General features: G+C 39.5%; 1 protein-coding gene across 1 annotated transcript; it reads right to left on the bottom strand.

Moving 5' to 3' along the window:
- Nucleotides 1-4,798: 4,798 nt before the first annotated feature.
- On the bottom strand, nucleotides 4,799-13,911 carry anxa5b (annexin A5b). Its single transcript, XM_071517977.1, has 13 exons — nucleotides 13,797-13,911; nucleotides 13,431-13,474; nucleotides 10,759-10,843; nucleotides 10,219-10,313; nucleotides 9,803-9,916; nucleotides 9,553-9,643; nucleotides 8,663-8,742; nucleotides 8,478-8,528; nucleotides 6,929-7,022; nucleotides 6,725-6,820; nucleotides 6,168-6,226; nucleotides 5,698-5,820; nucleotides 4,799-5,222 (listed from the first exon to the last, which is right to left on the bottom strand). Exons 2-13 carry the CDS (start codon nucleotides 13,431-13,433, stop codon nucleotides 5,160-5,162), a joined length of 954 nt encoding a protein of 317 aa, XP_071374078.1. The 5' UTR covers nucleotides 13,434-13,474; nucleotides 13,797-13,911; the 3' UTR covers nucleotides 4,799-5,159.
- Nucleotides 13,912-24,364: the final 10,453 nt, after the last annotated feature.

Below are 24,364 nucleotides of genomic sequence, written 5' to 3' on the forward strand. Positions count from 1 at the left end.
GTTATCATTGTCATTACCACTATCTTTTGGGAGAGTTTCTTGATGGAATCTGTTACAGATATAAAAGACTGAAGAGTTGAACCGTTAATATTTGATGGACAATTTCCGCAAAGCTTCAGTCCAGGAAACAAAATCCCTCATCTGTAATGTCAACAAACGACACTTTCCAGAGCTGCTCCATGGACAGCCTACTGTATGGGAGCCTCGTTTATAATGTTTTACAAATAAATTCGATTTTATTGTAGTGCTTGCAGTTCTCAGAAATCCTATTCATTTGCAATGGGTCATCATATCATCATGTAGATTAGATTCTTAACTCTCTAGTTTCTAATTTTGAGACTAAACTGCCCAAGGTCATAGGTATAACATATTCTGTATCAATGTGGGTTTTAGTGGGTTTTTGTCACACTTTTGTCAGACTTTTTCCTTCATTTCCCTTTTCTCATCAATGAATAGAGTGGGCCATTCAAAAATGATGATGATATGACATGATATTATGACGGTTTTGCTGACCTGATGTTCCAGTCATGTTATATCCAAATGGTGCAGATTGTGCTGTATAGGATACCAATATTTACTATTGTTGGATTTGTAACTTATTGTTTTTCTCATTTATGCTTTTTCTCATTTATATTTTGTATGTACTATTTTTGCACTATTTGGGTTCTTAACATGTATTTCACTTTAAGTCTTTATCTACCTAGAATCAGGTGTGTCTCTGTATGGACTCATGTCTGAAGAAGAGCTTACTTACACTCGATGTCACATGTTGTGGTAATAAACGCCATTGGAGTAATTTCTAGTGTGCGAACTCTATCTTGCAATAATTGACTGTCTTTCTATGCAGCACCTAGCGTCAGTTTAGATGTGTGTGCTTTTGTGTATCTTTAGAAGGCCATTAATAAACCTTTCCACTTGTACAGTATGTGTGTATAGCCACTAATTACCAGAAAGTAGGAGACCATTTAGTTCAGGTACACATAATCCCAAACCCTCTCTAAGACCAAGAATATCACAACAAGGTGAGGAAATCCCCAAGATAGTCCTGAGGTATTCCATTATAGTATTTCGATAATCATCAGCTCATCTCAGTCACATTTAGGTATGTGTGGAACAAAACCTAATTTCTCCCTCTCCTTTTTGATCTCATACCTGGCGTATGGAGGCACATGTCCCGTCTTGTGTCTCTCATTGAGAGGTAATGTCCGTGTCTTACAAACAAAACAAACACCTGTGACAACATCCCCCACACCAGCCCTCCACCCCTAAGTATTAACACGCTTCCATTACAAACCCTTTGAGGTCTCAGGCCTTACAAGTACAAGCATGATCCTGCAAACGGAGGATCCACCTCAGGAAAATATTCTATTGGCTCTTCTGTGTTACTTGTCTGCATTTGCATGTGTGTGTGTGCATGTGTGTGATTCCCTGATGGATGAGACAAGTGAAATGTTCTCTTTCATTCATTGAATTTCATTTCATTTCACATTGAACGTTTAGGGCTTGGATCATGTGTGTGATGGAGAATAGTCTTTGCTGCCATAGTATCAGATGCTCAGTGGGTTTGGGACACATTGGAGAAAATTAAATTGCCAATACACACGCTGAAGAAGGGCGTCTTGCCCGAAACGTCCGTGTGGCAAATAAAAAGTCAATTTGGAGTGCTGTCCTAGTTTTTCTTTTTCATTATCAACTACTTTAAGGATCCAGCACCCAGTTGTCATGGTATTATCGTGAGTTGAGCGCGTTGTGTCTTATTTTTAGAAAACTAGATTTGAGATGGGGAGGCTTTATCGGAAGAGAGACAGAGAGGAGAAATGACATGTTACAAAGTTATAAGACCAAATTCCAATTCAGGACATCATGGTTACAAAGTATGCGCCTTAGCCAGCTGAGCCACAAGAACACCAGGATAGAGGTAGTTTAAGACTGGGACACTCCACACTGTCACCACTGTCGGGTGACAGCTTTCCAGGAAAATAAAAAAACAGGCTTGTTTTATACGTATTAAGTGTCGTAGATTTTGGTCCATGTAATCCCTCCGTTCAATTTAAAACATGAAAATCACCAAAACTGTGGTTACAAGATTGTCACAGAACAACAGCGAAATGCAACAGCGGCACCTGAGATAATTTGCACCAATCTGGAACTTGAGTTGTTATTGTGATCCATAACTCAATGGAGTGTCTACATTGTAGGATTCACTGTGTCACTGAAAAATATGGTGGACAAAGCATACAAAAAGAAGAAGCCTTGCTGAGCAGCAAGGCCGTAATACCAGAGCACGCCTTGAGGAATTCGGGTGTTATGGATTTGTGGCAACTTTTACTACCAGATTACTCAGAAATCTAGGGATTTGTGGTCACAACGTTATGTCAGGTAATAAAAGCAGCTGAGGAAAGAAGTCAGTGGATCTGGCTGAAGACAAGCACCTACAACAGGAAATCAACTTCATAGAAAGCTTCTTCTTGACTGGGTGACATACACCAATCACAGCTGTTGTTAATGTAGTAGTTACTGTCCTACTGTCACAACTTGTTGGATTAGCCTAGAATGTGTCATACAGTCTATATTGTGGACCCCATGTTTTTTATTTTTTATTTGTTATTCATTATTTTATGCAGCACTGATAATACAATAAGTTATTATGGGGCCCACGATGAAAGGATGAAATTGATGGGGGTTTTTTTAGGCAGATATTGAAGATAATGTTGATAAGGAAGCAGATCACAGTGTAATACAGAGAGACACTAGAACTTTTTTGGGTGAGGGAAACTGCCCACTTGACTTCAACAGCTATCAAACTAATCAACCCCTCCTAACATCCAAGCGAGATGAACATGTAGATGTAAACACTCGCTCTAGAGCTATAAAGGATAGTTATATCAGATCCCTTGTCTTGATAACAGAAGACATCCAACCCTTTGGAAATTGTTAGATTCATAACGTAGTGACTGACTGTTTGGAATTGGGTCACAGCACACTTTCTTAAGTATATCATGAGCGTAAATTTGCTGCTGTACAGCACATAAACATGCAAAGCTGAATGTACATCAACAGCAAATTCTCGGCAGGAAGATAATATCACCTTGTGATAGGGTTAATTTTCACTTGACCAAATTTGGAACCACACCTTGTGGGGGGAGTTTGAGCCACTCCTATCAGGATATGAGATCAGGCAACCACAGGCTAAATCATGCAGATCAAAGTCATTTATCCCAAAAAGCTTAAACCGGTTTAACTGTAACTGTTAAACTCTCCAAGCTGTGGAGCCACTTCCCTGGTCATTCAATCTTCTGCTCCTTTTGTTGTTCATTTTAATGAATGTGTCATGGTTGTTGTTTTATGCCTTGCTGCAATATAAATTTCCTATTAAAGACAATTAAGTGTTGAACTTGAACCTGTGTGTTTTTCTGATCAAGTTCACGGTGCCACAGCTCGGGTGGTGAAGGGCTGGAGAGGAGAGGAGGGGCCGGGGAGGAGGAGGAAAATACCAAAACAAAACTCAACGCTCCAGTAAGTACTTCAAATCTGACCTACAAAGCTGATCGACCCCCTTATCCCTTCGCACATGCCCACCCACAAAACCCACACACACATACACACGCAAAGCAGCGAGGGGGAGGAGCCGGAGGTATTGTTCTTCCTGTGGCTCGAGGTGGCCTGACCTCCACACCCTGCTGTTCGGCCCTTGTTATTGGCTGCCTGTTTCTGTGGCAACAATCAAGGGCAACCGCTTCCGTGACAACAATAACAGCAACGGTTAGTGGCTCAGCTTAGTGTAACAGGACCTGGGATGACCCCTCCTTCCACCCAACACTTTTCCATCTATTTTATTCTCACACAATCACTCACCCTCAAAAGTTACAAGATGCTATCCTGCAGCTAGTATCTTCTTGTGCTGTATTATGCGTCATAAGAGACATACCATTCAGTAAAAGATAAAAAGTCAACACAAGAAGTTACACTAAATCATATCCACTTGGGAACATGGGTGATAACCACAGAGTAGACAAATGCTGAAAAGCTTTCACTGGTAGAACACATGCAAGGCGCATGACAGTGACAACGTTAACCTGTCCATGAGATCTCATCACCGCCTGATACAGAACAACACAGGAATGAAAGGGCATCATGGGATGTTCTCAACCACCAACAGTGATGGACCATAGTGTGCCCTCTGTGCATATAAAGACAAAAGTGTTCTATGAATGAATAAGTACAAATGCTCCTACCAAATCTTTCTGGCATTCATACACATCACACTGTCATGATTATCACTTGAATTGATGCATAAAATGATCCTGTATCTGTGTGAATCTGTGAAAATCTATATCACCTTCTAAAGGCTGTCTTCGACAAATACAGTAATACTGTAACTAGGATCCAAAGTAAGAAATAGACTAAGACATCAATTTTACAAGCTTTGGGGCAGAGATGTATAACAGTATAACACTATGCTACACTCTACTACTCTGCTATTGTTCACATTCTTTTCTTCATTTGAGTCTGTATGTAGATGCTCATTTTTTCAGAGATGTATTACTCATTGTGTGAAAAGCTACTAACAAGTTTTAGCCACATGAGATCTGAGAACACAAACTTTTTGGTGATGATGACATGAGTGCTGTTGAGGTACTGCATGTTTCAGGGCTGAATGGGTTTACCATGGCTTCACTAAAGCTGCTATAGCTCCCTCCAGTGGCTATGACAGTGCGGTGCACCTCTAAAAATCTGATGTGGGCTTCATAACAGGACAGGATCAGCACCGGGACACATTTATGAAACAGGATCACCATTGAACTTCATCAATTGAAACATTTATTATTGCATATATTGATTTTGCCATACAAAGTGCATAAAAAACACAATCGTAGTCAGATATTTTGGTATTATAAATGAATAATGATATTAGTCATATTGAGGATATTAGTGGACCCAAAGCTGCTTTAACGTGGACATGAACACAAGGTTAGCTACCTTTCAAACAAATAATGTGGAATTAAAGTTTAAAAGACCTAATGGGCCGTCTCTCAGTCACAGGCAAGTTTTGTTGTGATGACGGCCCAATGGCCCACTTAGGAAAGAGGCACTTCAGGTGGTGTTGTTTTTTGTGTTTTTCACTTCAGGTGTTGTTCCTATTATGCTTGTTGCTATGGTTACGCATCATCCCCTCCACAGAGCAGCAGTAAGGCCTTGCGGTAGTCACCACCGGTATCTCCCTGTAACACACAAGACATATAAGATAAGGGGAAAGGGCTTGATAGGTAGAGGACAACTAGTGAGTGTGTGTGTGTGTGTATATATATTGTATATACTGTATATACACACACTACCAGTCAAAAGTTTTTTCTTTATTTTTCACATTTTAGAATAGTAAATACATCAAAACTATGAAATAATATGGAATTATGCAGTGACCAAAAAAGTGTTAAACTCAAAACTATCTTATATTTTAGATTCTTTAAAGTAGCCACCCTTTGCCTTGATGGAAAGGCAAAGGCTTTGGAAAGAAATTCATACATAGGCATCAACTTCACTATTCATATTTGTCTAAGAAACAAATTTCAAGCATTTTATGCATAAGCTTTTAGATCAAAATGGCTTTGAGATAATGAACAACACAGTACATTCAATCAGGTGTGTCCAAACGTTTGACTAGTAGTGTATATATTGTGTTCATCTGTAGGTGCGTACCATAATCATGGAATGCAGGGAGCAAGCAAACAGCCTCCTGAACTCAGTTCTGATGTCCAACATGTCCACCTCACTGCGAGTCACCATCACCCTAATCAGGGTCTGGTCGTCAGTCCCCGCCCCCTGCAACAAACACACACACGTCTAATAAATAAACGACCAAAAAAACTGACAAATCTCCACTCCTGGTGCATAACTGATCAGTCTGTGGAAGGAGTTTCTATTTTCCAAGTGGATTACATCCTAATATTCCCAAATTAGACCAAATGAAAGCACCAATCAGATAAAGAGGGCTACTGTTTGAAGCAGCAATGGTGGCATTTTTCTGGCATTGAAATGCATCATTACAACTGATTTCACAGTAATGTGGTCTTGAAGAATACACTAAACCTAGCATTGTTTATGCTGGTTTGGCCGTTTCACTCGAAATCTGTGCTCCAATCTTCCTCAACTGGTTGATTTTGCCTTACCTTCATGGCATAGTACAGGGTCTCAGCAAAATAGGTTGGAACGCCCCTGGCACACTTCACTTTAAGAGAAAGAACAGCAAAGAGAGGGGAAAGAGTCAAACATTACTATTACCAGTAGAGCTGGGCGATATGGTTGAAATCAATATCATGATAATCATTTTTCTCGATATCAATATATATCACGATATGGTTCATGTATGCAAAATCACGTTAAATAATCAAATTAATGTTCATCTCATTGAACCGAATGATGATGTTAGGTGTGGTGTCAAACAAAACTGAAATTTTCAAATAATATTCCTACCATACCTCATTTTATGAGAGTTTTTAAGTAAAATTTGCTAGTCATCATCAATTTAGACAGCAGAAATGTGTGTCACGATATTAAAATATCTTCATATCATCACGATATGATTCCACTGAAAGACGATAAACGATAATATTGAATTATCGCCCAGCCCTAATTGCGAGTGAGTCAAAGTAACTACCACTCAACAAGCAAGATAACAGGACTGAGTTTTTCTAGTCTATAATATAGACTTGTTTGTGTTTCGTACCGACGGCAAGAAGCAGGTCTCTCAGGCTGCCAGACGTCTCCCTCTGAATGCTCTCCTCCATCTCATACCCTGACATCTTCATGTAGGCATCAAATACTGAAATGCATACATTCAGCATTAGTCCAGTTATCATTTGTTCCAAACAGTAACATCTTCAAAATACATGTTGTTCTCTCTCTCTGTCTCCCTCTCACACACACACACCTTTCCTCAGATGTTCTGCGCTCCGGTTGCCCAGGATGGTGACAAACTCTTGTTCATCAGTGCCGTACTTCTGCTCTCCTGCCTTGAACAGGGTCTGCAACAACAAAAACACTTCAGACATGGTTTATCCTTCAAAAACATAGAGTGGAACAGTCAGTCAGGAGGAGTCCGCTGTGCTGAAACCCTTTGACACCTCCTGTGGTTGAAGGTGAGCCAATCCTACAAGAAGCCAGGAGAAGACGGTGACATTTTGGGAAACAAAAATTGAAGATACAACATATGCGGAGTAAGAATTTTCAACAATATGATCAATGTTTTTCCACCCCAACTGGCCACTGTAAATATGTTATAGCACTTGTTTGAAATTAACGTTTTGGCTCATTAGTCAATTTTACTACTGGATTTCAGAGAAACCAGCCATTTAAATTATCACTAGGCAAAGGATTGCAGAGAATGTAACTGTATGTATTTCATCATCTTTATTAGAAATTATAATATTGATAACAGCGTATTCATATCAATGTATTTCTTGTGCTACTGCACTCAACAATTTTATATTGCCCATAATGTGATTAATAGAGTAAAAACACAAAAAAATAAAGTACGGTTGGGAATTGATAGAGTTTATCAATGTCGATTGCTTAGTGATTCTTTCTTAGTGATCAGATGCCTTAACGATTCCATTATCGTTTCCTTTCATACATATATTTCCTGTATAGCACTCCAAAAATATTAATTCTGTACTTGAACTAATTGAAATTCTGAGTCTGGCTGAGTTGGTATGATATGAGATAACAGCATAGCAACAAAGATGACAAACTCGACTCTTATGGAAATGTAGCCACACTTTGGATTTCTTCATCCCAACGTTTGCTCACTGCTGCTTTTCACTTCGGCTACAAGGATGCCCCAGAGAAACGAACTGAATAGACTCCGCTCCCCCCGAGCTTCACACTCAACAGACCAGCGAGACAGTTGGATAGTGAATCCATGTCACAAAGTCACAGCAAAGCCTCAGTATTGGAGGAAGCTTGTGTTCATACAGAAACCAGATCAGAAATCCTTATCCGCCAAAGAGGCTGGTAGAATTGACATAGTTACCCGCCACAGACAATTTTTTTTTTTATTTGTCGGGTTGGTAGCTGTTCATTCCAAGCCCTGGTTTACATGTCGCAGTATCTCCCTGGCCTTTTCTTTTAAATTCAAGGAAGGAAACAAGACAGGACACACTCCCACCACTAGAGAGTACCATATCCTCCATTACAGATCAGCCACAGAAACCACCTCCCCCACCTCCAAAACATGCACACACACACACACACTCACACACACACACACACACACACACAGACACACACAGACACACACAGACACACTTCAGCCGGCTCCAAGTCCAGCGTGTTGATCCTATCATGACACACATGTGAGTCACACCCTTGGGCAAACAAAGACAAAGACACCATTGACAGTGCAGAGTGAAAACATTTACTGATTCCTTCATAGCAGTTGATCAGCTCTGATCAGCAATCACAACATACAACTGACTCACCTCAGCATCGCTCTGTATAGTTCCCTGCTGCACTCCCTGCTGCCTGCTAGCCTGAGGAGAGACAACAGACTGCTGTTAGAGGAGAGGAGAGGAAAGGAAAGGAGAGGAGAGGAGAGGAGAGGAGAGGAGAGGAGAGGAGAGGAGAGGAGAGGAGAGGAGAGGAGAGGAGAGGAGAGGAGTTTCACCTGAAGCAGAATAACCAGCAGTCTCTTGAAGTGACCTGAAGTGTCCCCGGCTATATCCTCCTCCAGGTTATCATCATACTCTGAGAGAAACACAACACACATACAATTTTACTTTTACTTTCTTTTTTAGTTTTAATCTTTGGAAAAAAAAGGTTCCTTAGTTTTTGTCACATTTTGGTAATTTCATGCAGTTTGGTTTTTATTTCCTTAGGGAAACAACATCTCTTTGTCCATTAGATGAGCATTTGCCACGTGTATTTTAGTCATACAAATTATATCAATACTGTCCAGTGCAAAATGGTGCAGCCAACCTCCTTCACTTGAAATGTGTGGGTGGCTGCCTGGCTAAGCATTACTTCTGGCAAGCTCTCTTGAATCAATGTTCCCACCTCTGACAAGATTAGACACAAACTTGTGACCCTGTTCTAATGGTGTCACATGCTAGCTGGCTTGTCACTACACATTTACTAGGAAGATTTATTAGTACTTGTTTTCCTAAGATCAACTAAGTAAACAGGTATCAACAGCAAAAAGCTATAATGTGCCTGATACAATGGTCTATGATATAGGAATGCAAATGTGAAGCTGCTTGTGTGTGATCTGTGTTGGGTGGAATGAATAAAAATGGAAAATTAATGAAATAAAAAATCATGGACTTCACTGAAGGTATCTATAGAATCAAAACCTCTACAAAATGTATATTCATCTTTTTAATATATTACATTTATTTGCCACTTTAGAGTCAAACCCTAATATTAATCAGACAAAAAACAAATGTAAGTGAAGCAGAAGTATGAGTGTGTGTGTGTGTGTGTGTGTGTGTGTGTGTGTGTGTGTGTGTGTGTGTGTGTGTGTGTGTGTGTGTGTGTGTGTGTGAGTGTGTGTGTTACCCTGTCTGTAAGCATCAACAATGTCCTTGACCTGCTTGGCAGTTCTGGAGGCCAGAATCTCCACCAGAACCTTCTCGTCGGTCCCTGCCCCCTGGAGGTCAAAGGGGAAACATCACACACCTCACATCTGACTTTCCACCCACTCATCTTCTTGAATGTTAATATTTCTGTCTGTTAGGCTGACAATCTGTATGTATCCGTCAGTCTCATCATCATCATCAATCTCACATCTACCATTTACAGCACCTACCTTGATGGCATTGCGAAGTGATGTCACATCATAGATGATGGGCGGGGTCATCAGACCCACGATGAGCGTCTCGAACTTGCCACCCAGCTCTCCCTTCAGGTCATCTACCAGATCCTGAGAGGAGGATACAACCTTTCATTAGTTCTGTTGTGGCAGCAACATTGAAGTGTTTTGTGTTTGCATTGCAGTTAAGGATTTTATGGTTGTTTTGTGGTTAGATGGTGCTATAGTTACTGTGTCACATGTTCTTGCTACGTCTGTGGATTTCCCGGGGTTGATTTGTGCTCATGTTATTGATCCTAATCAAACTCTTGCTCTATGACTGCTGCAGACTGAGTTTTTGTTTGACCTAGTAAAGGCTGGAGCTCTGGTGTTGTGTGTGGTCATGAGGTTGAACTGTTGTGTGGCAGCCTAACCTTTCCGTGCAGGGTCTTGTATGAAGCCTTGATCTGCTGCCTCTGGGCGTTGCTGCGAGATGTCAACAGCTGCAAGATAGCGTCCTCATCCGTCCCTATGGCAACAACCACCATAGTTACTCAACCAAGCCGTAGAGTGTTGGTTACAACTATTCCCAGAAGATCTCTCTATTATAAACAGTGAGCATGTTCTGTCCAGCTGGGTTCCCTATTACAATTATTTCACCCGCAGAATTATAGCATACACCAAGGTCGGAGTGTGTTTGCTCATACGAACATGTCTCAAATTTCAGCCCTTCTCCTCATGTATGAGTCACTACTGTCTGGGTGGAGCTCCTCAGAGACAGCAGGCATGTTTCATTGTTGAGAGAGAAGTTCCTAATAACGGTTTCTCATTAGCCTGTTGGAATAGTATTGACTGACGGGCCTTCAACGGTATCAAATGACTCTGTGCTGACAGTAATCATACATGCACAAAAGCTAGCACACATACACACACACACACACACATACACACACACACACACACACACATCTTACCCAGTCCTTTCATGGCCTTGTACAGGGCCGCAGCATCCTCATTAGCATTGAAGTTTCCACTGGCTTTCACAGTTCCTCTGCTGGCCTGCAAGATGGAAGATGAGGACAGAGGATTATCATGGTGTAGATTTCCTTTAGATATACGTATGTTGTTGTTCTAACATAACTCAAAATACTACCATACCATGGGTGATTTGGATGTTAATGTTTATGAATCACTGTCTGCAAGCAATTCCCATTTTTAATGACTTATAGTCAACATATGAGAAGGCATACATTTAATTATGATAACCTTTGCTGTGTTGTTTGCAATAATTAAGTAAAGACAGATGCTCCTGTATCCAGTGGCACCATATAGACATACATGAGACTCCAGTTTATCACAGATAAGATTAACTCTCTGTGAGGGTGTTGCTGTAACCACGGCAACATTTTTTATGCTACAGCTATAAATGTATTGTCCCAAAACAAGTGGATGCACCAGAGAAACATTTGATACAGGTAACAGAACAAAGCAAATGAAATGATTTAAGAAGAACTTTCTGTTGGGTATTTATAAGCAAGGACAAGCGTTTTACTAGGTTTTAGTAATAACATGTTACAGTTAATCTAGATTCATGTTTATAGCCAAGACAATACATAACAATCTCTCAGATCCCTTGGGTGCATACTCTCAAAAATGTTCACCCTTTGAGAAACCCACTCTGCACAACTTAATTACTTACAGACAGAGAACGTCACTGTGCATAATACATGCAGATGTGCACACAAGCTCACAGCAAAATGATTTCATTCCTACTATTCCCCCATTCCATGAACAGCCAGCATAAGAACAGCTGCTCTCATTGCCTTGCATCCTTACAGAAGAAAGTACAAGAGAAATAAGTGTGGAGGAAAGATTGCTTTTCACTAAGATGACTTCATGCTGTAACAATGGCACTCATTCCAAACAACACTTAAAACTGTGAAGCTTACACAATAGAATAGTGGTAGCTTTTCATTTTAGGAGAGGGATGTTTAGAGAGGAAAACCACGGGAATGTCTCTGGAATTCTGACCCTGAACATGTGGAAAAATCTGGGATGCCCAAAACAAGTCGCTATAACAACCAGGATTCTGTCTGTCTACAGCGAGGAATGCCAAAATATACTGGTGCTCTCCACTCTCTCTTTCACATAAACACACTCAGCACCACGAGCTAAACAAGATCTAATCAAGTCGCACATGGCTCCAGAGACAAACAGCTGAACAAGGAGATAATGAGATGAGACTATGGACCAGGAATGAGCCAGTAACACGGCATAATGCAATATATTTTCTCTGGAATGTCAGACTTGCGGAACAGTTTAGAGCGTATAGGAGCGATACGTTGTGTCCTGGGAGGCAGGTTCAGACTTGACTTTAGGCTGGGGGCTTGTGATGGAGAAGCATCTGTTAACCCACCATAGGTAAACAGAAATGATTGCAGCTCGGTATCGCTGCTTTACGCACATCTAGAGAAGTCAGCCAGGTCTTATCACTCCCCTCCTACATTTATGGGCTGTTGTTGTTATGGAAACGCTCCACAATCCAATTAGCCATACTTCCTCTTCATACAAAAAATAAGGGAAGTTCCTCTCCATATTGCCTAATAATGCATTAGCTTTACACTTAGTTATAATTCAAACTGTCAAATCAAGGACTGTGAAGGACTGATCATTTTGATGATTCAGCAGTTCATAGCAAAGAGTCTATCAGTTCATTGTCCCAGACTAAACTCTCTGTTTGGCTATAGAGAGCGCAGCACTCAGTACCAGGATGTAGGCTAACATTTGCATAATTAAGTAAAAATCATCACAACTATGGTAACTCCACCCTGTCGTTGGAAACATAACTGATTCCCCTTTAAGAGAGGGAGGATTCCTTTAAACTACACAAGCAAAACCACTAGACGTGGAAATGGGGAGGAGGCAACAGTGTGAGTGAGTGTATTAGAGAGAGAGAGAGAGAGAGAGAGAGAGAGAGAGAGAGAGAGAGAGAGAGAGAGACCCACCCGAATGGAATACAGCCCACATGAGTCATAGACTAAACTTCCTAACTTCCCCAAATGCACCCTCTTTGCAGACCCACGAGCATGCGCACAAGCATACGCGCGCGCGCGCGCACACACACACACTTTATAAACTGGAAAGTTCTCATTAGCAAAACCACTCATCAGGAGACAAATTCTTTCAGCCTTTGCAATATTAAACCACATTATACACCTAGTTTCTTTTTCAGATGGATATATAGCCTAAGTGGTTGCCTAGTCGACACCCTCTTAAAAAATATATCGTCATCAAATTGGCTACCTGGCTATGATAGAAAATCTGGCATTTAATGTACACTGAAAACTAATTTCCAAAAAGTTACCCAACAATCAATGAATATTCAGATTTTCCAAACTCCTCCCTACAGTCAAGTCTAACCTTACGATTATTTAATGTTATGTTATTTAATAAGTGGGCGTTGTCTTGGATTTCTTGGCTTGTCTTAGATTTCAGAGGCTAAAACTCAGTGTGAGTCACACATTTGCATAAATAACGGATTCTATAGCTAGACTTAAAGATTTTTTGAAACAATTACACTTCGTCATCTGGTCAGTGTTAAAGTTATGTATTATTTAAAGTATCTGAAGGCGCTGTGCCTACTTACCATTTTGACAGTCGGGAGGGTTTATTCAACGGGGAAGGTTGTGCCTGTCAAGACAAATAAAAACGTTATTCTGCAGCCAAAACAAGACGCCAAAATCCTTTCCCACGCCCGCAGCTGTATGGACTTCAGACAACTTTTGTTTCAACTAACTTTTCGCCTGTTAGTTAGCCTATTGTCCGATGCCTGTCTCTTCCTATCCTGTCGCCTGGAGTAGCCTACTGTCAAACTCCTCTGGACCCGATGTGGCTCTTTTATCTCCCCAGGTAGACCCTGTCCCCGTCACCTGGCCGCTGCTGTGTCTTTGTATGGAAATTAGAGCGATAACATCCAGCTGTCAATCCACCCGGTGTGGCGCGAGGAACTTACCGTAGAGTAAAAGTGTCGGTTGAAGCTCGCGGAAGAGAGAACCGGGACAGAAAGAGAGAGAGAAAGAAAAGGACGGACAGGGGTGAAACCCACTCGGAAAAAGTCTCCGTTGTGCGCGTGAGTGTGTGTGGGCCACACCCCGACGCGCACGGTAGGCTGCTGCTCCTGAAGCACTCTGGGAACTGTTGTTTTCTTTTTATTATTTCCGTAAACTATAGTGGCTCCAAAACTGGGGTCAGAAAAACGAGGCATAGTTTAATTTCACTTTTATTTCACTTCTTAAAGGTTAGCACACTGAGAGAATGTATGATAATGAATGACAATTTACATTTTACAGTTTCGGCATTCAGCAGATCCTCTTATCCAGAGCGAGTTACAGTCAGTGCAACAGTAAAATAAGGGAACATTCCTCAAGCATCAACAGGGTGAGTAACCAGATAGTGCCATGAAAACAAGAAGTGCAACAACGTTGCACAAGAAGTAAGCAAAAACATTGCCCCTATCAGCAGTTATGTTAAATCAATATGCAAGTGTAAGTATAATCTAATAACATAAGCCTGTGTGTGTGTGTGTGTGAGAGAGAGAGTGTGTGGGGGGTATGTGGGGTCAAAGGGTCATGTATTACCATAGACTGTGTTTTACTCTGACTTTTCACTCTCTCAGCTATCTCCCCTCCTACAGTGTGGACAGTTATACAATTCTCTAAGCCTGCTGTAAGTAATATCTAACAAATTACAGCGTTTTACTAGCGGCCCGTGGTCTATCTGTCTATTTGTCTATTTCTGTGACATAAAAACTACTCCCTTAAGCCATGTGTCATGTGTAAGAATGCATCTTAGCTCTAATATCAGGTCTTTTATTTCCAGTCCATATAGTTCTTGAACAGTAGCTAAACAGTGCGGCTGCAGCGGTATGAGTAGTGATTTTCAGTCACTGCATTAATATTTGTTAGCCTATGTGGTCACAGGTGTGGTTTATCAGGTATTTTACAGCGGCTTTGAATGTGACACTTTTTATATTAGAGAAGAGAGACGGGGAGAGAGGGAGACTATCTTAGAACAAAAAGAAAAGTGTCAGAATATTTGACTACCATGACTGACAGAAAACTGGGAAAATCATTAACAAAATACACTTAGACACAACATGGCTATGGATCATCAGCGGACCTGGAAACCCGGGGAGGCTATGTTCATTTTGTCATCAACAACTAGGAGAAAAATACACAGCTCACCCGGTATCAGACTTGGCTGAGGTGCTGGAGCTACAGGATATCAAACTGAATGAAAAAAGCATCTGCACACTCAAATCTGTGCAAGAATCTTTATAATATGCAAGCTTTCGGTCAGAGACCTTCTTCAAGGCATGAACTTCATGCCTCAAGGCATGAACTTCATTTGTGTGCGGATGCTTTTTCCATTCAGTCATCAACAAACTAACCATCAAGTAAAACAATCTCCCCAGTCCTCAAAAAGTTTCCTATGTATGTGGTAAGAATACTCAGTGCGCAATTTTAGCTGCAAAATTTGCAAACATTTGTCACCTATTAAGCTAAATGGGCAGCAAATCTGAATGAAGGATAACATTGCACACATTGCCTGTTGTTAATATTGTTCTATACTGAATGCAATCCATTTTGTCACTTTCTGCTTTGGCAATGTATGGAATTCCCATGCCATGCCAATAATGCTGAATTGAATTGAAAGCTAGAGAGATAGAGAGACTAAGACGCACAGAGAGGGAGCGAGGGCTAGAAAAAGAGAGAGAGAGAGAGAGAGAGAGAGAGAGAGAGAGAGAATGTAGTTTCTACCGTCTGAATATTTTCCACATAGAACTCAACATTTTTGGCTTACTGAACTTATGAAATAGTATTTTGAGAGCATGTATTTGGAGAATGTATACTGTAGCCTGTGTTTTTAGATACGAAGCAACTCATGGACCTGTAAAGTAACTCACTCACTCACTCACTCACTCACTTATCACAGTCTGACCTCATCCTCACAGTCTGATCTGCCCGTCTGACCCCTAGTGGTCGTTAGGAGGCATGGCAATGTCTACAAACAACCCTGAACCAGGATTAGTCACTCGCCTCCTCACTGCAACACTGCTGAACTGTGTAGGCTGCTTCGCAACTATGACACTGTGTGTCCATTGAAATATAGCTATGAACACCATATTCATTTTTACAAATGGAACATTTTTTGGAATCCTTTGTGCTCACTTGATGTTATAGCTCCCAAGATGTATTTGCAACTTCAATTTTGCATCCCTCCTTAGTAATTAGTTTAATCCAGTTGGGGATGCAAAATGGCACAGAGGAAAGCAAACAATGAAATCCTTTATTTTAACTGACTGGAAATTACTCTTCTTCTCAAATCATTATTAGAGACACACAGTAATCCTGTTACTGTGAATAATCAGATTAAGGTGATAGTTTGATGTGTGTTTATATGGAAAGTATATAAGTGTTTATTTGGCTTAAAGTAACACAATTTCTCTTGCAATAAATCAGCTTTAAATAGATTTATTTGATAGTTGGGTTGGTCCTGATAAAACCTGCCTCATTTATTTTAGCTGAAACCTTTCTGAACATTTCACCATTTTGGTGTTTATGCCCATCTAAAAACTTGAGCATGTTCCTTGCCATTTTTTAAAAGAAACACACTGCTGTTGCCATCCAGGTGAACTTTCTCTGTGACCGTTATGACAAATGCACACATTTAAAATAACTGAGTGAAATCAACACAAGGTGTTCTTTACAATGTAAAATAAACCACATGGTTGAGCATTAGTCTAAATTAGTTTAGACTAATGCTTACACCAGTCATGACCTTACTCTGATTAAGATTATTGGACTAATGCGTTTACATGACATTTGCTATGATCAAAACATTGCCTTAATCAGGTTAAAATCCGATTATTCGTGTGCATGTAAACATAGCCATTATGAAAGAGATGGTAAAGGTCACAGGGAGTAGATTAGTCGTTCCCTCTTTTCATTTAAAGTTGTACCACCAGTGATGCTAGCAATCCTTCTCTGAAATCCTTGATCCTTATCATCATATATTTGCATCATTGGTGAATACAGATGTCTAAGGTATTCAAATATTTCTCTAAAAATATGGGTGAAATACATATATAAAGCCCATAAAACACACACATGCACTCAGGCACTCAAGCACACACACACACACACACACACACACACACACACACACACACACAACAAACAAAACTCCGTAATGAATCTTGAAGCTGGTTGTTTTGGGGTGGCAGATGACGTTCACGGTGCATGGGTCAGCGTCTGTGTCCGTAGCGCCGCAGCTGTTGAAGTAAGAGGCAGAGTAACACAGCTAATAGCATGCTGAGTGAGATGAAGACAAAAAGGTACACCGCCATGCTCCATCTCCAGCCTGCGGCTAAAGGAGGCACACCGTACACCTCCTTAAAGCGCACCGGGACATGCATGGAGGGATCGGCTAGTGTGAGTAAAAGTCAAAGATCAAAACAAGATTCCTCCAGGTCATCTGGAAGCAGATAGGTGAAATCCAGTGGTGAGCCTGCTGGTGATGTGATGGTGGACGTTGACTCCCAATTCTGTTGTTCACAAGTGGTTTGGTTTTCAGCACTTATCCTCTGAGCACTACAATCATCCAATGAAGCCCACACATTTTGGAGGATCAGCCATCCCAGCCACTAGAGATGAGCTGTATTCCCCTCTCTGTCTATTGAAGCCCACGCATGTGTTCAGAAATTTGCAGGTAAGAATAACCATTGCATGGAGTTCCCTCACAGTGGAACAGATACAAGAGCAAAGGCAAAGTTCTCGATCATAGCAACAGCTGTGATACTGATGTCTCCAGAGTGCGACTGAATATCCTGTGAACACGTTGACTGTAATGCTTCATCCACGTCTATAATCCACTTAAGAAAAACAAAGATGAAGTAAAGATGTAGAATCTTGGAGTTCTCACCCCTCTTGCCTCACCTCAACCACTGCCTGCACTCTTGCTCACCCTGTTATAAATTCACCCACAAATATAACATTAAAACACACACACACACAAAATAAACCACCGACAACCCATCCCCCACCTCATCTATGTAGCCATCCACCCACACACACGCTTACACACATACCAATCCACCCACCCTTTCAAATAATCAGTTGATGAGTGTCTCTGCCACACATCACCCTGCAGGTATGATCAATACCTCCTGCAGTCTTCTATCTTCACTTTTTGATTACAGCATATTCCCCAGTCCCGCCTTGCATGAATAAAGCATGCATGTTGCAACTATTGTGCAACACTAGATGTCTCTTTTACTCTTCTTTGGCTTTTGAAAAATCAATAAAAAAGTGCCTTATTTCACACATTAAACTACAGCCTCTACTGAATATTATCAAGGTTAATTAAATGCCTTGAACAAACACTTGCACAAACATGAATGAACAAGTGCACACAAACCAGAAAAACAGGCAACGCAATCTAAATTCCCATCGGCAGAAACCTGAATTCGTGTTAACTAACTAGTCTAAACATAATCTATGAAGAGACTGAGTCACTCCCAGTAATTGTGCAAAGCTAAGGTTGACCAAATGATAATGAAAATAAATCAATTTTAAACCTGGATTTAAAGACATCAGTATAATTTGCCTCTCCAAAGAAAGGGTGCACAGTAAGAAAAATCTCCTCTACCTACCTCTACCTCTACCTGTTTTCTTTTTGACTGCTGGGATAAATAAATAGCTAGCGTTTTGCGACCAGAGGACACATAGTAGTATAGAAACACTTGCAAGTCACATCTGGCATGAATTGGGAGCCAGTGTAGGGAGGATAGGCGTTATGTGGTAAAAAACAAAATTCTTGTTACGGTCAAGATTCTTGCAGCAGCATTTGTTATGGCTTTTTAATGCTTGCAGGTAAACCAGAGAATGGGACATTGCGGTAATCAAGTCATGACAATGCAAATGTACTAAGGTTTTTGTGCCTGCCGTTGTTACTAGGTTGAATTTGCAATATTGTGACGGTAAAATGCAGTTTTAGTGATATTGATGTGTGACTCAAAAAGAAAGTAGGATCAAATGTAATGCCAAGATTTTTGATAGCAGGACTCTGGGAAATCACACAATTATCAAAATTTAGAGTAGTGCTCTCAATTTCTATCATTACTTTTTAATTTCAAAATTTCCCAAAATTATTTTACCAGAGATTTACAGCAGTTGATAAGAGCTAAAATCTCTCACCCCTTTTCCTCTTCTCCAAATATGTTACCATGGGAGCAAGTAATTTAGATTTCATCTGATGATAACAATGGCAAAAGACTGTTGAGTAAAAATAAGGATATTCAAATTAACACATATGCTATGATTATGCTCCAACTTGCAGTTTACTAAGATATCATTCAGTCACAATTTTAGCCATTGGTATGCAGCGAACATTGCAACCAAAAGTAGTATTAGCATTGCAAAAACCATGTTTTTCACCCAAAACTCCTGTGGAGGTAGTACTGCAATCTTAAGGCTCTCACTGACAATTTAGCCCAGGTTGGACCAGTCTAAATACAGTAGTTTTTGATCTAGACCATATATTTTATTGTGTATATAGAGAAAAAACAGTGAAACCAGCCTTTACTCTGTTTTCACAAATAGATAAAAAGTTTCACAAATCTGGAAAGGGGTTTAAAACATTTTTTAGCCTCTCACTGACAATTTAGCCCAGGTTGGACTTGTGAAATCCTCTGTTTGAATTTGAATGTCAAACGAATATCAAATATCATGCTGTCTTTACCGCGGTCTTCAACCAGTGCAGAATTTATTGTACTGGAAATGTTAGAAGAGAAAAAGAACAGAAACATGTTGCACCAAAAAAATAAAATAAAAAATACTCAGTGCTCACTGGAGCCCTGAGCAGGGAGATAGGAAGGATTCCTTTGGAAAAAAAGAATTTACCCAATCATTAAATTTCATTAAAGTTTCATGTCTCTGTCAGGATGTAGAAAGGAGCTAAAAGCTCAAGGCGTTGAAGGAAGCCCAAAGTAAGTCCCACTGAAGCCTGGGCTTGTAGGCAAAACTTAACTCCAAGTTAAAACTTAACTTAAATTAACTCCAACCTGCACAGCCATGAACAAGGGGCTATTGATTAGCCAAATAGTGCTAAACAAGGATAACACAAAATAAAATAGAGTTGTATTTTGTTGGCTCAACAGAGCCACAGATCAATTAGATATATTTCCTCCTGTAATTTCGATAGCAGTTGATTTCGCCATTGTTCAATAACTAAAATCATGAATCCTGAAATTTGTAAAGACAAAGGAAGAGTGGAAGTACCCAGTCTTTTATAAAAATTCTGAGACTGATGAAAACAATCAGGAAGGCCCAGTGGACAATGGTGAATGAACATGTTACGGCCCTCGTTGGAATGAATGAAGATAATCATTTTAGATGATTTTCTAACATTTGTTTTTGTGGTATGTATGTATTTTTGTATAAAGCAATGATTTTTCAATAAGGTCAACTGTCCTTTCTTCTCTGATTGCTCAATCTGCCTACAGTAATAGCAGCTTTGAGACATTTTATTTGATGTGAGGATTTTTTCTTCCACCGTACATCATAAAAAATTCAGAAAATGCAAAGGAAGTATAGACTTGGATCAGAGCTTCTTAAACCTGTTCAGCTTGTGACCCAAACAATCCTGGAACCAAGGGTTCATTAAATCTCCCACCAGAAACAGCCAAAACCCATTTATAGAAACGTAGGGGATGGGAAGCCTAGCTCTAACTATCTGAGAAGAGTGGAGACAGCAGCATTCTAACTTTGTGAGTAATTGGGGAATTAGCATATCTGAATTATACATTATGCATGCCACATACGTGTGTGTGCTTGTGTGTATGTGTGTCTGGCATGCACACCAAAGTGCATTCCCCACATTCCTGCTCTGCACATGTTATCAGTTAAGGGTAAGTACTGTACATGGATGATTGTTCATTTATTTACATTTGATCGATTTATTGATTGGCATACCTCCTCTAGTTTCAAGTCCTGCTATCAGTCAGAGATTGTCCTTGGGCAATGGTGAAGCATTGCCCCCTGTCACCACCTTCTACTGTGACAGCAAGTCTAAGAGGAACTGTCAATGTAGAAAAGGCCCCAAAGTTACAAGTATTGTATTAAGTACTGTTGCCCCTATGGGGCTTCTATGTCTGATGTGCTGTTAGGTATCTGTTTATTCAGTGCTGGTAATTTTATAGGGTGAGCCAACCTACGTGATGGTGTTATATCGTAACTGACGTCACGCAGTAAAAAGTCGTGTGCTTCAGTCACGATGGGCTACGGTTGTGCAGTGCAACCGTAGCCCATTCAAACTTTAAACGGGTCACCACATTTAGTACTTTATCACTTTAATTCAGCTTTTTGATACCTTTTGTACTTTTTGAGTAATCACAGTTTAAGTTTTATACTTTTTTCAACATTTATAATGGAACCCTATGGAGCCAACCTAGAGTGTATGATGTCATAACTCACAATTCAATTTCAATTTCAATTCAAGGTGCTTTATTGGCATGACAGTTCACAAACAAACAATATTGCCAAAGCATGTAACAAGAGATTAATCATCAATTCAATTATTAAATAACAAAAAAAAACATAATAATAATTAAATTAAAAAAATAATATAATATAAATAATACAATAAAAAATTAATTAACTCACTCTAGCAGACTTTACAGGCTACTTTTCATTAAATTCACACATTTTTGAACTGTGACAGTTCACACAACTTTAACACTATGTACACATATTATACATCAAACCCTTCAGCTACTTCTGCTCTCACTCACAATGTCAATATATAAGCAATACGATGTATAGTTTTTGAGATATTAACGTTTGTTTGACACTAGTGTTCCACTAGTGCAGCAGTAGTTTCTGCTGCACTGCTGCTCTCTTACACATGCAGCTCTTCTGCTTATTTCTCCATTTCAACATGTCTTTTACATATTTTCATATCTCTTTACTTTTTAGTATTATTAGATTTTAGTACATTTCTAACATTATTACTTGTCACTGCCTTCCTACTCTTCATACTACTAGTACCCTCCAGCTTTTCACATAAGCCTTCCTACTAACGATACCTTTTTACTTCTTCGTTACCTTTTTACTTCTTAGTACTATTACATTTTAGTGCATTTTAGCACATTTTAGAACATTTCCACTCTATTTCACACTAGCTTCTGCTGCACTGCAGCTTTTCTGCTTAATTCACTCTTCTCCATTTCAACATGTCTTTTACATATTTTCATACCTTTTTACTTGTTAGTATTATGACATTTTAATACATTTCTAACATTATTACTTGTCACTGCCTTCCTACTCTTCCTACTCTTCCTACTACTAGTACCTTCCAGCTTTTCTCTCACTCACGTTGTTGGATACACACACACACACACTTCTCATTTTTTCACTCTTCTCCATTTCAACATGTGTTTTACATATTTTCATACCTTTTTACTTTTTAGTACTGTTACAATTTAGTACATTTCTAACATTATTACTTGTCACTTTCGTATTTTCGTTTTTTCGACTGAATATATACTCACTCTTCATACTTCATACTTGTTGTACCTTTTATATATAAGCCTTCCTACTCTTCCTACTGTTCATACTATTAGTACCTTCCAGCTTTTCACATAAGCCTTCCTACTCTTCCTACCAACTGCATATTTCTATACCTTTTTACTTCTTAGTATTGTTACATTTTAGCACATTTTAGTACATTTCCACTCTATTTCACAGTAGTTTCTGCTGCATTGCTGCTCTCTTACACATGCAGCTCGTGTGCTTATTTCACTCTTCTTCATTTCAACATGTTTTTTTTTTACATATTTTCATACCTTTTTACTTGTTAGTATTATGACATTTTAGTACATTTCTAACATTATTACTTGTCACTGCCTTCCTACTCTTCCTACTCTTCCTACTACTAGTACCTTCCAGCTTTTCTCTCACTCACGTTGTTGGATACACACACACACACACTTCTCATTTTTCACTCTTCTCCATTTTAACGTGTCTTTTACATATTTTCTTACCCTTTTCTTCTCACTATTGTTACATTTTAGTACATTTCTAACATTATTACTTATCACTTGGACACTCATTACAGCTCCTTCAAAGAAGTGTTAAACTGCCACATTTCCCACAGTTTTAACATTACATACACATATACTTTGGTTCAGCCGTTTCAATTTGAACAGACGATCCACGGTTAGTCATGTTACGAAACACGCACACGCACACGCACACGGACATGCCCACGCCTACACACACACGTGCCTACACACACCACATATGCTAGGTATTCGTTACTATGGGCTGTCAAGAGCACCAGTTTGCACGCTCAGCAATCACACGCATTTTCTCCTGAAAATGCACCTTTCTAGTATTCAAGAAAGAATTGTCTGCAGTATCAATGCATTGTGTAAGGTATCCATATTTAGGCCTTTAAACTTCTGGCAAGACTCTACCCATGACTCTCATGTGCAACTTAAAGGCACTTAAAGTGATAATCCATGAGAATCAATGTTTTGTTTGGTTTTTCATTTTGTCTACATCTTTGTGCTCCACTTTATTAAACAGTCTCATTCTTAAATCATGGTAATGTGGGCAATACAAAACAAAATTAATCTAATTTTCAATCAGTTGTTCAATGTTGTTCAATTCAGGTTGTTTGTGATACAGGACATTCACTATCGAAACCACATATGTCATCAATCACCAAGCATGCCAGTCATATCCCAACCTCATCCCAAACTGGACTCTGCCTTGTGTTTGATACCTCAAGTAGACTAGTCATAATGTAATTAGAGGTATCTTAAATTAGCATTTTGACTAGTCATAATGTAAAAAAAGATATCTTAAATTTGCATTTTCACTAGTAATAATGTAATTAAAGATATCTTGAAGTAGCATTTCGGTTGGTCATAATGTAATGAAAGATATCCTAAATGCTAATTAGTTGGGCTTGCTTCAGCAAGCTTAAATATTGTTCTCCTGCTTACTTATTATTTTTCTTCCGGACACTTTTTTAAACTTTAATGCGGCTCGAACCGTTTGAGTTATCGACGCGGTTCAAACTCTCACACGTTTAGCATGTTCAGGAATAGCGTGCTATTACTATGTTATTATGTACTGTTATTTCTAAGTGTTGGGATTTATAGTTTTTTCACAATTTATGTTTAAACATGATATTTTTCCCCATAGAAATGAATGGAGAATCTTCAGCCTGCTAGAGTGGTGATGTCATCACACACAACTCTATCTCTCTATTTGGCCCTCTGTGACCTAGTGCCAGTGATAGTGCTACTAATACTACTACTACTTCTAATACTGCTACTACTACTACTATTTCTAATACTGCTACTACTACTACTACTACTATTACTACTACTTCTAATACTACTACTACTACTACTACTAGTAGCGGTATTGTCTAGTAGTAGCGTTCCTACTACTGTTCATTTACACATTTTAACTACTTCAAACAGTGAAACTTCTAGTACTGTAGTAC

This window comes from Centroberyx affinis, unplaced genomic scaffold (genome assembly GCF_046629955.1).
Source record: "Centroberyx affinis isolate AG114_WGS23_722 - 3 ecotype Tasmania unplaced genomic scaffold, CSIRO-AGI_Caff_v1 ptg000547l_1, whole genome shotgun sequence".
NCBI classification, from domain to species: Eukaryota; Metazoa; Chordata; class Actinopteri; order Beryciformes; family Berycidae; genus Centroberyx; species Centroberyx affinis.